The 17,225-nt window shown below is 45.0% G+C and overlaps 1 protein-coding gene across 1 annotated transcript in view; it reads left to right on the top strand.

Annotated features, from left to right (window-relative positions):
* Nucleotides 1-1,520: 1,520 nt before the first annotated feature.
* LOC128686758 (uncharacterized) overlaps nt 1,521-17,225 on the top strand; it is a 34,331-nt gene continuing 18,626 nt past the window's right edge. The window contains exons 1-3 of the mRNA XM_070091740.1: nt 1,521-1,751; nt 5,147-5,241; nt 16,584-16,712. Coding sequence (XP_069947841.1) covers nt 5,155-5,241; nt 16,584-16,712 — 216 coding nt within the window. The 5' untranslated portion in view covers nt 1,521-1,751; nt 5,147-5,154. The remainder of the gene's footprint in view (nt 1,752-5,146; nt 5,242-16,583; nt 16,713-17,225) is intronic.

Raw genomic sequence — 17,225 nt, 5'->3', positions numbered from 1 at the left:
AATTTGGATAACAATGGTAAGTTATTCATATTGCTTGGGTCACCACCTTTATGCATTGGAGCAACCCTTGCTGTGTGTAGTACTGTCGGGAGTGTTGGTTTCTAGTGATTTGTCGAACAATGCTGTAATGGTGGGTGACAGCACAGCCAAAAGTGCCTTGATGAGTATGAAAAGTACAATCTGGAAGCTGCCATGGACAGAGACCACTCTTGGTGGTGCTCTGGATAAGGTTAACTTTTGAAGGCACTCTAGATGGGGTTTACTCTTTAAATCACTGTAGATGGAATCAACAATGCCTTCAAGTGTGTATTAACTCCAGTCTTGAAGGTGCAGTGGACAGACAATATACTCTATTCAACTCTTGAAGGAGCTACGAGTTCTCTAAGTTGTATTAAGTACAACATGAAGGTGCTGTGGTTTGAATTTGCATCTCAAGGTATTGTTGAGAGTCCATTTTTGAAGCTAGCATGCACACTTTACTCTTGAAGGCACTGTGAACAGAGTCCACTCTTTAAGGTGTTCAGATTCTAGTCTCAAAGTTGCAGTAGACAGAGTTTACAGTACAAGTGTACAGTCTGTACTCTCGCAGAGTACTACGGTCTTGACGGCTTTGTGGATCATGTTTACTCTTGAAAGTCGCATGGATTGAATCCACTCTTGAAGACAATGTAGACAGGATAAACTCTTAAAAGATGCTGTGGATGGGATCAACGTTTGAAGGCACTATGGATGGGGTCCATTCTTCAAGGCAGTGGATGGGGCCCATTCTTCAAGGCACAGTGGATGGGGTCCATTCTTCAAGGCACAGTGGATGAGGTCCATTCTTCAAGGCACAGTGGATGGGGTCCATTCTTCAAGGCACAGTGGATGGGGTCCATTCTTCAAGGCACAGTGCATGGGGTCCATTCTTCAAGGCACAGTGGATGGGGTCCATTCTTCAAGGCACAGTGGATGGGGTCCACTCAAAGAAAATCAACAAAATAATCTATGAGCATAATACAAATAATGCATAAATTAGACACATGTGCAACACTTGGGTATCTTTATTGATCCAGGAGAGAGAAGGTATGCTTAAATTTCTTGGCTCAATACCATTTACTGGCATAAAGGGAAGATGAGGGAGAGAGGAGGAGGAAGTTATCTGTGGCTGAATGTTACTCTGACAGAAACAGGTATAAAATAAAGTGGGAGGAGAATCTGGGAAAAGAAGTGTATATGGGGGATTAGTAAGTTTATTCAGGTATACACAAATACAGTTACATAGATTATCATACATAGCAGCACATGTGTAGAGAACCTAGGATAACCAAAAAAAAAGTCAGTGTGATTTATTTCCATTGAGATATGGATAAGGGTGAGGGAAGCGATGTATATAAGGAATATGAGAAAGGGTGAGGTAGGTGATTTACAGGGAAAAGGGGAAGAGGAGGAGGTGGTGTATAGAGGTGTGAAAAGGAGGCAGGAAAATGTGTATAGGAGTGGAAGGTGAGGTGTGTGGTACCCGCTGTCCAGCCAACCCTTGTGTTTCAAGTCAGTGTGCGCCAGACTTCGGTGGGGAGTATACGCACATTCTATCCTGTCACGAAAACCCACTGTTTATTTCGTTCTCGACCTATTAATTCACCAGGATAAAAATACCCAAGTGATACGACTCCCTGACCTTCAACAGCACTCAAGCATCACATTGTCTCGTGTGAAAGCCGTGAAAACAAGTGAGAGTTTTAGCAACACAAGAAGTCTACCTGTAACAGGTGAGTGTTATAGGAGTAGTGATGCACTCTCACATTCTATATACATTCTGTTATTTATCACCAAGTTATAAACACCATGTTGTGCAGCTACTCTGAAGTATATAACACTTCACAAGGTTAAATTAAGGGCTAATAATGTTTACTACCTAACACCAGGCAAAAATGTTTTTCTTTGTGTTTTCACCACACGATGGGATTCCTGTCATATTCCATCACTCCGGGAAACTTGTTATATTCCATCACAGAGGGTGGAATTCCTGGCACATACCATCACACACGATGGGTTTAATACGTTTAAGTAATGTGTCAGCATGATCTGGGAAACTTCAGTGAGGCAATAAGGATGTCGTCAAGGATTCATTAGTCACGGCAGCCTACATAAGTTACCTTCCGGCAGAGTTTGTTACATGTACATGGGGGTTACACATGAAGTCACGAAGATCGTATAGAAAGGCAGAAAACGTCTACCACAGTACAAATAAAAATAATAACGGTATAATAATCTTTATTTCTACATGATACAATTTATAAAAAAAATGCAAAATAATACTAGAGGTGACTTCAAAAACCCTACATTAAAGGCTATATATAACATGAATCCCCTCAAGGAAGGTTCCTTGATGCTGGTGAGGGGCTCTTGATCTAGGGAATTGCATCTGTGCTCCGGTTCCCTGAATCGAGCCTGAGTACCTTCCATCCCCCCTCCCTTGCGCTGTATAATCCTACGGGTTTAGCGCTCCCCATGATAATAATAATAATATGAATCCATTTCCAGGTAATGGTTTAAAAAATTAATTACATTATCTGAACACACATGGATTGTTTGCAGGAATGACTAAAACTGCTCAGGTGACCTTGAGCCTTCAGGGCCTGACTGGTAATGTTTATTTTGTGGCTGACTGGATGGATGAATGGATGTTTAGCTGTCTGGATGGATGCTTGGCTATGTCGTACTTGTGACTGGTTTCGAGGATTCTTTTATCCCTGCAGTCCGGTCTGAGACGAAGTTTCCTTATTGACTGGTCAATCAGGCTGTTTGTGATAGTGGCTCGCAGTCCTACGTAGCTATCAAAACTCGGCTGTCCAAGAATCTGCAAAAAAGGGTTCATTTTCCTTATGAAAACTTCTGCCTTCACTCCGGCAATACATCTGATTTTCCTGGTAACTGGTTGGACTTCGGATGTTGACATTGTTCTCTAATGTGTTAACATCCGTGGCCCAAGGTTGGTTAATTGGCTGCGTGAACTGATAGACGTCTGGCTGCTTAGCTAACTGGATAGATGGATGTATTGCCTGTTGTGTGGATGATGACAGGTTGGCTGTCTAACTGGCTACCTGCTTGTTTGGTTGGTGGCTGCCTGACGTGCTGGCTGAATGATTGTTTATGTAGAGTCACAGTGAAGCAATGTTTTGACCACGGTATCAAGGTTGAAGGATGTTATTCAGGCTTCCCCTCCGTCATACCTGCCTTACCTACCTCCATTCCCTTCTTCCATATTACCAGCCACTTCGGTGGCAAAATCTAATCTTCCATCCATCCATCCCCTCCCTCTATCTCTTTAAAACAAATTGGATGAGATACAAGGCTCTAACTCGTCAATGTGGTTGTGTATGAAATAACATTAGAGGCTGTAGTAGAGTAATATTTGTGAAAGAATGCGTAATAACAGCTGTGATAGTGTTAGCAGAGGTGTTGAAGATGGTTGTAGTATCAGTAATAGTAGTAACCAATAATAGTAGTAGTTACAGTATTGGTAAGATTATGTTCAATAGAGTGACCTATTATCCAGTAAAGTCTTAAAAGGCTTTTTTATTTGGGACCTTTAATTTCTTGTGGGGTATAGTGTCGAGATCTTTCTCATATTTCAGGAAAATAGTTCACTTAGTCCTGCCTTTCCTGTTTTACTTGTTATTCTGTCTTAAAACTCCGGCAAGCTCGTGAGAAGGATTTCCTGTTTTGTACCTTGGTTTCCGCTGGTAGCGGCCTCAGCTCACACACTGAGGGATCGGGGTTCGATTCATGGAAGGGTTTAAACGTTGGGCATGTTTTCTTATGCCCGTTGCCACTGTTCACCTAGCAGTAAGTAGGTACTTGGGTGATAGCCGACTGTTGTGGATCGCATCCTGGGCGAGATGATTAAAAGATCCCAGTGGAAATGAGCTGGTCTGACGGCAGTTGCCCTTACTGAGTTAACCTGGGTTACTACCCTTTGGATTAATAATTATTAATAATAATCATCATCAAGTGTTCCATTTGCTTTTTCACTGCCTTCTCGATTGGGGAAATTATAAATATAAGTGATACTAGATTATAGTTCAGTGACTTCATTGTTTGATTACTGGAACATTATATTGTATTGCATGAGGCACTAGACCTGTGTGGGTTAATCAGCGCATGCAGAGATGGAGGCTCGATCCTTCTCCCGCTAATGGTGCCTTTGATTAACCAGGCTTTTGGTGATTTCCAGTGGAACAAGGTTCACCATTTTCCAGGTTTCCGGCAGCCTGCCCATCTGAAGTCAACTCGTTGAACAGCCATACTCAAAGACTGTGCCCTGTCTGAGCACGCACGGTGACACCCCAGTTGTACAGGCGAAAAGTCTGAATTAATTAAGTTTGCAGCCACGGGGAAAGAAAAGGGTTAAGGGAGTTAAGCCTCCCCCAGAGGCAAATGCCTTTGTTTTAATTAATGGCTAATTTACACCATTATATTGACTAGCGCCCACAAGAACGATAGTTCAACTAATTTCACATACTTAAAAAATCATGTTTTTAAAGATAATATCTTCGATTTTTTCCGCATCTTATTTTAAAGCTCACCCCCCCCCCCCCCCCCCCCCGATTGAAATCCTGACTTAAGCTTTATATCTAATTCGTCGGTATTCCCACACCAAATACTGTTACATGACCACTCTTAATGCACTTTACGCAGCTTAATTTTTTTCCATACTTCTTAATTATTTTTGTGTTGGATCTGTTGCTGTAATCTGTCGCTTGTACTCTGTAGTACGTATTTTCTTCGTATTGTTAGCAAAAACTAGCGGTAAACCCGTACGAGTCATACAACACTAACTCATGAAATCATTCTGGCTCGACTACTTTCTTCCCATCTTATGTCTCCAAAATGAACCAAATTGTTATGTCCACTAAGAAACGCAATCAGATTTTGATCTAGGAAAAGGGAAGGGCAGCTCTCCATTTCGACCAAGACTTTTTATTTTTTTATCCTATTTTTTGTGTTATCTCTACACCTTAATGCTATTACATCGTTTATTTTCCTACAGTATTGTTCTGCGAAACATCTATGAATTACTTTTCTAATTGTCTGTGCAATTTCCAATGTAAATTAACTATTTTTGTCAGACAGTTTACTCAGTGAATGATTCTTGCCGCAGGTTTGACCATGAAGTGCCACCTGGCCCTCTTGCTTCTTGTGGGCTTCCTGGCACCCTCTGCCCGGGCCACTTTCATGACCCAAGAGAACACCTTTGTAAGCATTTACCATTATGACGTTTAACACGATAAAAATAATAATAATAATATTATTATTGTTATTATTATCACAACCATCAATATTATTATTAGTATTACTAGTAATAGTAGCAGTTGCAATAATAATACTGTAGTAGTAATAGTACAGTAGTAAAAGTAGTAGTAACAGTATTAATAATGACAGTAACAATGTTTATTTCCTTGTAAAGCTTACAGTGTATGGTTTACATGCTATAAAATATTAATTACAAAGAAGGCCACTAACATGCCTAGGAATTTCGGGCAGACTAATACTAATTCGTACTCTATATTGACATAGGTTATGAAGCATTACATTTGAACATACATTATAAGATACATACATAATTAGACTTACATAGTGAGGTAGTATTACAAATGGTAAAGTTAGTAAGTTTATTCAGTAATGGGATTGGATTTGTCTTGGCATGATACACTGTTTCTATTATAGTTCCTATATTGGAAGAGTATATTAGGCAAATTTAGCACTAACTTTAGATTTAATATGCAATAGCTGTATATTAAGAATTTTTTCTTTACAATCATTTGGGTGAGTGTATGTGTAAATAGGGGGAATTACAGATAACGAGAGTAAGACTATATTGTTTTGGATGTGTTCATGATGAAAAATATGAGAATTAGGTGGTTTTTCATTTGGTTAGCTGATGATGGGGTGTGTTAAGGAGATATGACGTTTTTTAACGGTAGTTTTGAAAATGATGGTCGATGTGGAAATTTATTTGGTCCAAATAGTTCCACAGCTCAGATCCAGCATGAGCGTCTGGTCGTCTGAGCCGAGCGACCCTTAAACCCTCCCAAACAAGCAAGGCATTCTCTGGTTGGCGGTTGGTAAGCTTATTTAATTTATAGATTTACTCTTCAGGGAAGGAGTAGGTAGGTTTACTGGTAATACACTAATATTAGGTTTACTAAGGCATCTGTAGATAATGATAGAGTAGACCTAAGACCTTAACATAGGTAGTAATAGGCCGATAATGTAGGCAAACATTAGGATAAGTTAGCTAGGGAGAACTGGCAGCCCTAGCTTGAATGGCGGGGCGCAGGTCACAAAGACAGAATAGCGTCCTTCTTACGATAGACTTCGACTGGACAAGACGTGCCGTGAACATCAGGCGGCGCCCCCACGTGTCTTCACATCTGAGACCTGGGGAAATCTGGTAGAGACACCTCGATGTACCGTAGATGATCTCCTCCATCAGCCCATACAGTAAGACGAGATATTCACCCTTTCCCGTAGGATCTGGCCAGTGACTTAGGAGATCGTGAGTTGAGTTATCTGAGGGCTCGGCGTGCTACAGAGAGAGTATGCCCAGTAAGTACCAGCGTCTCAGAGTCGTCTGAAGCTAGCGTCTGAGTCTGCATAGTTATACTAGGGGATACATACCCTCTTGGATATAGGAATTTCTGAGGTGCAGGCAGGACACTAATAACGATTGAATATTGCAGGAATTAATGCTCCCGGTTGCACGTGGTTCCCAAGGGGAAGTCCAAGGGGGCTAAAGCTAGGCTTAGGAAGTTGAAGATCAGGATATATGCTGCAACACCAAGTAAGTTAGTCCTTTATACGTGCATGCAGGCGAGGTTTCTTGCAATACCAATCATTTGTGAAAAAATCTGTCCTATAAGCCACTTGTGAGGCTGAGGTACCCATCTCAGAGCTCGGTGTCAACAGAGTTTGCCAGGGTAGGCGACTCACTTGGAGGCAGCCCAGACAAATTTTCACAAAAGTGGTCCTTCGAAAACCGGATGTGGAATAGCTAGGTTAAGCTATCATAGCTAGGCCACAGTTAGGAACCAGTTTTACAGAGTTAGGTTAAGCTATCATAGCTAGGCCACAGTTAGGTTAAGCTATCATAGCTAGGCTACAGTTAAGAACCAGTTTAACAAAGTTAGGTTAAGCTATCATAGCTAGGCCACAGGTTAAGCTATCATAGCTAGGCCACAGTTAGGAACCAGTTTAAAAAAGTTAGGTTTAAGTTAGCACACCTAGGTCAAAGTTACTCAGAGGCTAGGCCAAGCTGACTATACACAGAAGTTGTTATTTGCAGTAATTTACAGGCAGGCCAGGTAGGCTAGAGAAGCTTGTGAATTTAATTATTTACAGTGATTACAAGTAATCCAGAGTAGGAGACTTGTGTGTTAATTACTTACAGTGGATTTGCAAGGTAGCCACAGTTAGGCTAGGCTTGTGCAATATTTACAAAAGGTTATAGTAGCTAGGACAGATTTAACCTAGTTATTATTTACAGGGAGTTATAAAGCCAGGTTTAAGTTATAGCACACTAGCTAGGTTAGGATTTACCTTATCCAACCATCCACGCTAAACAGAGTAAGCTGGGCACAGTTAGGCCAAGCTGTTTACATACATTATTTATTTACTGTTTCACAAGTTGAATTGTTGAATTTGCTTGTGTTAACCAAGTGATTTTAATTTGTATACTGCCCTATTAGTGTGTGATTTTCATTGTCTTTGATTCATGTTAATGTGGGATTTGTGAATTATACCTGAGACTAGGTTAAGTCCTGTAATTATTTGCTGGCATTGTACAGTTGAGTGCTAGATTAAGCTTTCACATCGATACACATTTTGATTGGGATTTGAGAGCTAACAGTGTACATTTTTGATTCATAGTAGAGTCAATATAACAAAGGGAATTGTTAAGCTTGTTGAGAAGCCTTAAGACTCGTTCATTCTCACCTAACACCGTGACGTGCTGTGGGGTGGACTGGGTAAAGTACAATTAGTGTCACACTCCTCATTAAACTTCGACAATGGCAGATGGGGGTTCAGGAGAGTCTGGTTCAGTGCTAACAAAATTAAAACGATCAGTAGCAGCATACAAAGGGCATCTGAACAGAACGCGTAACAGGTGCAAGGCTACTTGCCAACGCAGTAATGTAGACTGCGATGATTTGCAGAACTGCTTGAAGAGTTTGGGGGAAAAGTGGGAAGCCTATGAACAAGCATTCTCAGCATATGAGCTACAGGCTATTGAGGATGAGGAATCCCAGGGAAGTCTTCAGCAGGCTATGGACGAATTCACTAAGGATGATGTAGATTGTCACCAGGAGATGAATATGTACAGAGATAAGTTAAGTACATTAAAGGCTAGTATTCCAAGGATGGTGTTGAACACCGCAGGTACCCCAAACAACCACACACCTGTCAATATGTTGCCCAAGTTGCCCCAGCTGAATTTACCAACGTTTGACGGAACCTTAACAGAGTACATTGGTTTCTGGGATCAGTTTAGAGCCCAGATAGATGACAGAAATGATTTGTCAGATGCCGTCAAGTTGCAGTATTTGCGGTCGCAACTCAAGGGTAAAGCCTTAGATCTGGTCCGGCACTACCCGATTACTGACGCTAATTACCAACATGCCAAAGACCAATTAGAAGACATGTTTGGCAACACTGAGGAGATAAAGGTAGCTATACTTTATCGGTTGTTGGATCTAGAGGCTTGCCGACATGACCGTCAAAGTCTAGAGAAGTTCCGTATTGAGATTATGAGCTTGACCAATAGTTTCAGAGATCTGCATGGTGAGAATGATTCAAAATGGGTCCTTAGCCAGGTGATTCAGAGGAAACTGGCTAGCACGACAGTGCATGAGTTACACTTAAAATATCGGACGAATAGGTTCACGATAAGCCAAATTATTGAAGGGTTAGGGGATCTCATATCTCACCTGAGCATAGGTCAGGGGGAGAAATTACCTACCAAGGAGAAGTCGGTCGACTTCCCCAGACATTCGAGAGATAGACCTAAACCACCTCCCACTAAAGTAGGCACGTATTATGCCCAGGGCGAACCCTCCACCCACAGGGCCAAGGGAGAAGCCACTAAAGCGGCCAGTATGAGACGGTGCGTGTTTTGTGATGAAGAACACGCTAGTTCAGGGTGTTCAAGCTTCACCACCTATAACCAAAGGGTTCAACGGCTAAGAGAGTTGAGACTTTGTTTCAAGTGTTGTGGAGAACATTTTGCCAGGGACTGTAACACCATGCTCAGGGAGTGTCGGGGCTGCCGGAAGGGAAAGCACCACAGTGCACTGTGTCCTAATGATGCCGGATTAGCACAAGTTAAGGAGAGCAAACCGCAAGAAAGGGCGGAGAGCAAGAACAAGTCAGAAGTAACGATGAGTGTGGTGAGTACGGCACCGAGAATTTGTTCTGGTGAGCAGTTTCAAGGCTCGGTGGCCTTGCCCACCATAATGGCGGTGGTCGCGAACGGGAAGAAGTCTGAAACAACCCGTTTGTTCTTCGACAGTGGGGCACAGAGATCCTTCATAGCGGAGAGTCTAGCCACTAGGTTGAAGCTGGAGACAGTTGGTAAAGTTGACATGAAGGTGGAAGGGTTTGGTGGGGAAGTCCCACGCAGGTCTTATCCAGTAGTCAATGTGACGGTCAGGTTAGCCGGGCATCGACGGGAAATTTCAGCCTTGATGGTGAAGAGGCTGCCCAATATCATTACCACTAGGGGACTGGCTGAAGCAGTCAAACGTTTGAGGGAGTTGGGTGTGAAGCTAGCAGAACCAGACATTGCTACAGACAATGTTAGTAATGTAGGCATATTGGTAGGAGGGGATTACCTAGACGAGTTCGTGTCTACGAGAAGGGTTATCAAGGAAGGTGTGGGCCTGTACAGGACTCCAGCGGGGTACATCGTAGGAGGCAGAATACCAGCTCACTTCCCTGCGACCCCGGGAAAGGAGGGCTCTGGTATTACAGCGACTGAGGCTGTACTGGTGATGCAGATTGGTGTGCACGAAGGCCTGTCAGAGGCGCAAGTTGGCATATCCGACAGTGAGCCGGTCCATAAACTATGGGACCTGGATGTAGTAGGGATTAAAGGTGACCAGCCGCCCCCCGAACACGAAGAGACGTATCGAGATTACTTGAACCATGTGCAGTTCAGGGACGGGCAGTATTGGGTGCGACTCCCATGGAAACCGGGCCACCCAACGCTGCCCACTAATTTCAAGAGGGCACGTGGTCAGTTGAATTCATTGGTGAACAGCCTGACCAGGAAGGGTCTGGTGGGGAAATATGATGATATTATTAAGGAACAGCTGGCCCTTGGGTTCATCGAGAAAGTGCCCAATGCCAGCCCTGGGGAAAACACCCATTATCTTCCACACATGGCAGTCACCAAGGAGTCGGTAACCACTCCCATCAGAGTAGTCTTCAACTGCAGCTCGCAGGCGAGTCCCCGAGAGCCATCGTTGAACGACTGTCTGCTCACAGGGCCCTCCCTGACGCAGAAATTAGCAGATGTGTTGTTGAGATTCAGGACGGAACAGTACGCCTATGCGGCAGACATTAGCAAAGCCTTCCTACGTATTGGGTTGCAGCCACAGGATAGGGACTACACAAGGTTCTTGTGGCTGGCTAACAGGGAGATGCCCAAGCAAGGGTATGATACCTATAGATTCAGGGCAGTGTTGTTTGGTGCCACTAGTTCACCATTCCTATTACAGGCTACCATAGACTACCACCTTGTGAACTGTAACAGCCCGCTTAAAGAATTACTGAAGACCCTATTTTATGTAGACAACATGCAGGGTACCACCTCAGATGAAAGGCTGTTGATGGATATTTACCGAGAGTCTAATCAGGAGATGCTCTCAGCTAACATGCCATTGAGAGAATGGGTGACAAACAATCCAACGTTGCGGGGCATGGTGGAACATGACTATACTGGCTACTCAGTGCCTGAGGTAACATCGGTGTTGGGACTAGAGTGGGAAGTCAAGGAAGACAGACTTAGGCTAAAGAGGAAGCCTGATGGGGAAGGGAAGCTGACCAGGAGGTCTTTGCTGAGCAAAGTGCAGACTGCCTTCGATCCTTTGGGTTTGTTGACACCCATCACCATTCGAGGGAGGATGCTAGTACAACAGACCTGGGAGCTGAACCTAGGTTGGGACGACCCACTGCCAGAAACAGTCTGCCAGGAGTGGGATCTGGTTAACAAAGACCTAGCGGAATTGCACGAGTTCACATTCCCCAGGTCCATCGGGTGCACCGGGCGGGATTATGACTTGCACGTCTTCTGTGATGCCTCCTCCAGGGCCTATGGGGCAGTAGCGTATTTGGTGGCCGGGGACCAAGTCAATCTGGTCACCAGTCGTGCGCGGGTGACACCCCTGAAGGATTGCTCGATCCCAAAGCTAGAGCTCACGGCGATGTTGCTGGGAGCAAGACTGGGTAAGTACGTAGAGGAGGTGTTAAGTAATCTGAGGGTGACACACACCTATGTATGGACAGACTCGGAGGTGGCCTTACAGTGGGTCCAGAATGACAGGTCTAAGCTCCCCTATGTCAGGAATCGGGTAAAGGAGATACGGGAACTACAGTCAACATCAACAATTCTGTATGTGCCTACAGATCAAAACCCAGCCGACCTGATAAGCCGAGGGGTGACACACAGAAAGTTGAGTAAAAGCGAGCTTTGGTTCAAAGGCCCAGACTGGTTACCGGCAAGGGATTGCTGGCCGGAGCAGAAATTCGTGGAGACAATCAGCAGCATAGTACATTTCGCGGGGGAACACGACACTGAATTATTTGACCCCAGGCGCTACTCCTCGTGGAGAAAACTTATAGGAGTCACGGAAATGGTATTTCGATTCGTGAGGAAGCTGCATGACAAGGTAAGCCAGGGTCGACAGTTGTCTCTAGTGGGTCCCAGAGAATATTGGATAAGGCAGTACCAAAGGGGGAGGTTTCCAGGAGTGCTGGAAGTACTTGCGACCCGGCAGCAGGTTATGGCGTCAGGACGCGTGTCCAACGATGACGACTCAGGGAACAGCAAATTGGTTCACTCATTGGGATTGTTCCTAGATCATGCGGGGCTAATAAGATGCAGGGGAAGAATACAAAACTCTGAGCTCAGCTATGGGGCCAAACATCCCGTGCTGCTGGGAAAGGAGGGATGGGCGACAGAGCTATTGATACAAGATGCCCATCAGAGGACCTTACATGGGGGGTTTGGAGATACCCTCACCTGCCTACGTCAGAATTACTGGGTACTGAAGGGTCGAGCTGCCGTCAAAAGGGTGCTAAAGAGTTGCACGGTCTGCCGGCGGTACGATGGGAGGACCCTACCCTACCCAGGTCCACCACCGCTGCCTCAGGAGCGGGTACATAGTGACAGGCCCTTTGAGACTGTAGGAATAGACTATACGGGGGCTATCACATTGAAGAACCCAGGAGATGTTAAGGAGGGCCCTCAGAAAGTATATGTCTGCCTGTTTACCTGTGCCACTACTCGAGCGGTGCATTTGGAGTTGGCAGAAGATATGACGACAGAGACTTTCGTGAAGTTGTTCAGGAGGTTTACTGCCAGATTCTCGTGCCCGCGATTGATTATCTCGGACAATGGCACAAGCTTTAGGGCGGCCGATAAAGTTTTCAGGAATCTTAGGGACAACGGAGAAGTACGAGAACACCTGAAGAGAATAGAGTGCGAGTGGAGGTTCATAGCTCCCAGGGCACCCTGGCAAGGGGGATTCTATGAACGCATGGTGGGCACAGTCAAAAGGTGCATTCGGAAGGTCTTGCACGGCAGGAGGGTGAGCTGTGATGAACTGAGGACAGTGTTAGTTGAGATAGAGGCAAGAGTTAATAACAGGCCTCTGACCTACGTACAAAATGGGATTGACGAGCAAGAAGCTCTCACCCCCAATCACATGCTGTTTGGAAGAAGGATTGAGCCCTTCCCCGCAATTTTGAGTCAGTCTTCCAAGGAGCTGGATTATTATGGGCCAGATGGTCCCCCCATCAATGAAGAACTGCACAGGAGTCACAACAGACTGGTGAACATCCTGGACAAATGGAACCAGGTGTGGCGCAGGGATTACTTGACAACCTTGCGGGAACATTTCTATGGTGCCGACCCCGAGGCGAATAAGATGATGCTAAGTGAAGGGGACCTGGTGCTGGTAGAATCCGAGGCGCCGAGGGCATACTGGCCTCTTGGCCTGGTAGTGTCAACCCACCCAGACAAGGCTGGGCGGTTGAGAATGGTGAAAGTGAGAATGAACGGTGTCGAGACTATAAGACCCATCAACAGGCTTTTGCCTCTCGAGGTCCACACGGTGGGACCGGGACATGAGAAATCAGACCAGAGGTTGAGTGAGCTGAGCGGCCGGTCGACCCGTCGAACGGCGCTCGAGTCCAGGGCCCACTGGGGGGGCCTGCGGGAGGCAGACTTGATCTAGACTTAGCGCCTACCTTCGCCGGCGGGAGGATGTGGAAATTTATTTGGTCCAAATAGTTCCACAGCTCAGATCCAGCATGAGCGTCTGGTCGTCTGAGCCGAGCGACCCTTAAACCCTCCCAAACAAGCAAGGCATTCTCTGGTTGGCGGTTGGTAAGCTTATTTAATTTATAGATTTACTCTTCAGGGAAGGAGTAGGTAGGTTTACTGGTAATACACTAATATTAGGTTTACTAAGGCATCTGTAGATAATGATAGAGTAGACCTAAGACCTTAACATAGGTAGTAATAGGCCGATAATGTAGGCAAACATTAGGATAAGTTAGCTAGGGAGAACTGGCAGCCCTAGCTTGAATGGCGGGGCGCAGGTCACAAAGACAGAATAGCGTCCTTCTTACGATAGACTTCGACTGGACAAGACGTGCCGTGAACATCAGGCGGCGCCCCCACGTGTCTTCACATCTGAGACCTGGGGAAATCTGGTAGAGACACCTCGATGTACCGTAGATGATCTCCTCCATCAGCCCATACAGTAAGACGAGATATTCACCCTTTCCCGTAGGATCTGGCCAGTGACTTAGGAGATCGTGAGTTGAGTTATCTGAGGGCTCGGCGTGCTACAGAGAGAGTATGCCCAGTAAGTACCAGCGTCTCAGAGTCGTCTGAAGCTAGCGTCTGAGTCTGCATAGTTATACTAGGGGATACATACCCTCTTGGATATAGGAATTTCTGAGGTGCAGGCAGGACACTAATAACGATTGAATATTGCAGGAATTAATGCTCCCGGTTGCACGTGGTTCCCAAGGGGAAGTCCAAGGGGGCTAAAGCTAGGCTTAGGAAGTTGAAGATCAGGATATATGCTGCAACACCAAGTAAGTTAGTCCTTTATACGTGCATGCAGGCGAGGTTTCTTGCAATACCAATCATTTGTGAAAAAATCTGTCCTATAAGCCACTTGTGAGGCTGAGGTACCCATCTCAGAGCTCGGTGTCAACAGAGTTTGCCAGGGTAGGCGACTCACTTGGAGGCAGCCCAGACAAATTTTCACAGTCGAGTTTGTGGTTCTAGAGTTTTCAGGTAGAGTTCCAGATTCTAAGTCCTTTTATGTACATCAAATTTTTGTAGAGGTTTAGCCGGACACGAGGAATGTTATGGAGATTTTTGTGTCTGGTATTGTGTGCACGCCTATTTGTGGTTGCAGGGGTCGAGTCTTAGCTCCTGGCCCCGCCTCTTCACCGGTTGCTACTGGGTCCTCTCCCTGCTCCATGAGCTTTATCATACCTCGTCTTAAAACTATGTATGGTTCCTGCCTCCACTACGTCACTTTCTAGGCTATTCCACTGCCTGACAACTTTATGACTGAAGAAATACTTCCTAATATCTCTCTGACTCGTCTGTGTCTTCAGCTTCCAATTGTGACCTCGTGTTTCTGTGTCCCTTCCCTGGAACATCCTGTCTTTGTCCACCTTGTCTATTCCATGCAGTATTTTATATGTCGTTATCATGTCTCCCCTGACCCTCCTATGGGTCCTGTTGCAACTATCAAGAAAGTGTTTTAGTTCAGGGTTAATATTAAAATTTATGGTTCTGTAGATGTAGGTTGCACAGTAGTAGGTGTGAATATTCTGTATAGTGAGCAGGTTTAGGTCTTTGAAGAGTGGTGGGGGGGTTGTCTACCTGGAGGTTACCTGGAGGTTATTCCGGGGATCAACGCCCCCGCGGTCCGGTCCATGACCAGGCCTCCCAGTGGATCAGGACCTGATCAACCAGGCTGTTACTGCTGGCCACACGCAGTCCAACGTACGAGCCACAGCCCAGCTGATTCGGCACTGACTTTAGGTATTTGTCCAGCTCTCTCTTGAAGGCAGCCAGGGTTTTTTTTTATTAATTCCCCTAATGCTTGATGGGAGGCTGTTGAACAGTCTTGGGCCCCGGACACTTAGGGTGTTTTCTCTTAGTGTACCAATGGCGCCCCTACTTTTAATTGGGGGTATTTTGCATCACCTGCCCAGTCTTTTACTTTCGTAGGGAGTGATTCCTGTGTGCAGATTCGGGACCATTCCTTCCAGAATTTTCCAAGTGTAGATTATGATATATCTCTTTTGATATATCTCTCTCTAGTCTAGCATTAGATTGTGTGATCATTTTTACTGCGGCTTTCTGTTGGGTTATTATCGGCTTTAGGCGAATTGCTGCTGTTGATCCCCAGGCATAAATAGCATAGGTGAGGTAGGGATAGATGAGTGAATAGTATAGTGTGAGTAGGGTTGATTGTGGTATGTAGTAATGTATCTTGGAGAGGATCCCAACTGTTTTGGATATGTTTTTTGTTATTAGTTATATTGCTGCACACTAACAGCACCTTTCGAGGCAGATGAAATTGCTGACCTAGAAAATGTACAGAGAACCTTCACGGCGCGCATAACGGAGATAAAACACCTCAATTACTTGGAGCGCTTGAAGTTCCTGAACCTGTACTCCCTGGAACCCAGGCGGGAGAGATACATGATTATATACACATGGAAAAAAAGGGGGATTACCAGTAGACCCCTGGCTGTCTTCAAGCAAGCACCTAAAGTCGGTACCTGACCAGCCGGGCTGTGGCTCGTACGTTGGATTGCGTGCAGCCAGCAGTAACAGCCTAGTTGATCAGGCTCTGATCCACCAGGAGGCCTGGTCACAGACTGGGCCACGGGGGCATTGACCCCTGGAACTCTCTCCAGGTAAACTCCAGGATATGGGTGCTGAATTTCAGGTTGGTGTCAAGGTGGAAGGCCAGGAATTTGCCCTCATTACGTTTAGCAATTAGAGTGTTGTCAATCATTATGTTCTGCTGGGCAATGCCTGTTCTGTTCCCAAACATAATGAAGGTTTTGTCAGTATGTCAGTAGTAGTAGTAGCAGCAATAATGGTAACAGTAGTGGAAGTCATATTCAGAGTATTACTGTATACATATTTCATCCAAACCTCTTCACACCATTTAATGCAGTTTTGAGCAAACCCCATGAATAGATTTACTAAAAAAATCTTACCCTGGCTGTCACCACGTTAGAGCTACTTACAACCTCTCTTGCCTTTACAGTACCAGCTGGACTGCCCAGGAGGTGGTGACATGGCCTATTTCTTGCTGCATGGGGTGAAAAATGCTCTGCCTGTCTTCTACACCAATGAAGAACTTGCCGTCTTCCCCAATGGCAGCATTATATTTAAGGTACTGATACTTAGTGTCCGTTTTTTTCAGTCATCAGTGTTTGATAAGTTGCTCGTAAATGGTATACAATACCAACATGATGAAGAATTAGACACGTGCAACATCTGGGTATCTTTATTTGTAGACGTTTTGCCAACCAGTGGCTTTATCAGTACACTATAAGGACATAATGTGAAGGCTTATATTACACCATTTATGTACAACTTGTCAAACATTGCAACATCATGGATTCTTGGTACAGGAGGCCCTCCACATTCGGGAGGGTTAGGGGATCAAGAACCACACAAATCTCGAAAATTCGCGAATGTTTGTTGCGCAAATATGGTGTAGGGAAATATAATAATAGCATTTACTTAGCCTAACAGTACTGCTTCATTAACCTATTGAACCACGAACAACCATAAAACACATGAAAACATCGTAAAATATCGTATATACATGTCATGGTTCAATAAATAATGCAGCTGGGCATTCACGAATGTTTGAAGCTTGCATAAGTGGAACTTGCGAGAG

This window comes from Cherax quadricarinatus, chromosome 1 (genome assembly GCF_038502225.1).
Source record: "Cherax quadricarinatus isolate ZL_2023a chromosome 1, ASM3850222v1, whole genome shotgun sequence".
Lineage (NCBI taxonomy): Eukaryota > Metazoa > Arthropoda > Malacostraca > Decapoda > Parastacidae > Cherax > Cherax quadricarinatus.
Note: the sequence above shows the minus strand (reverse complement) of the source record. Positions and strands in the feature narration are given on the sequence as shown.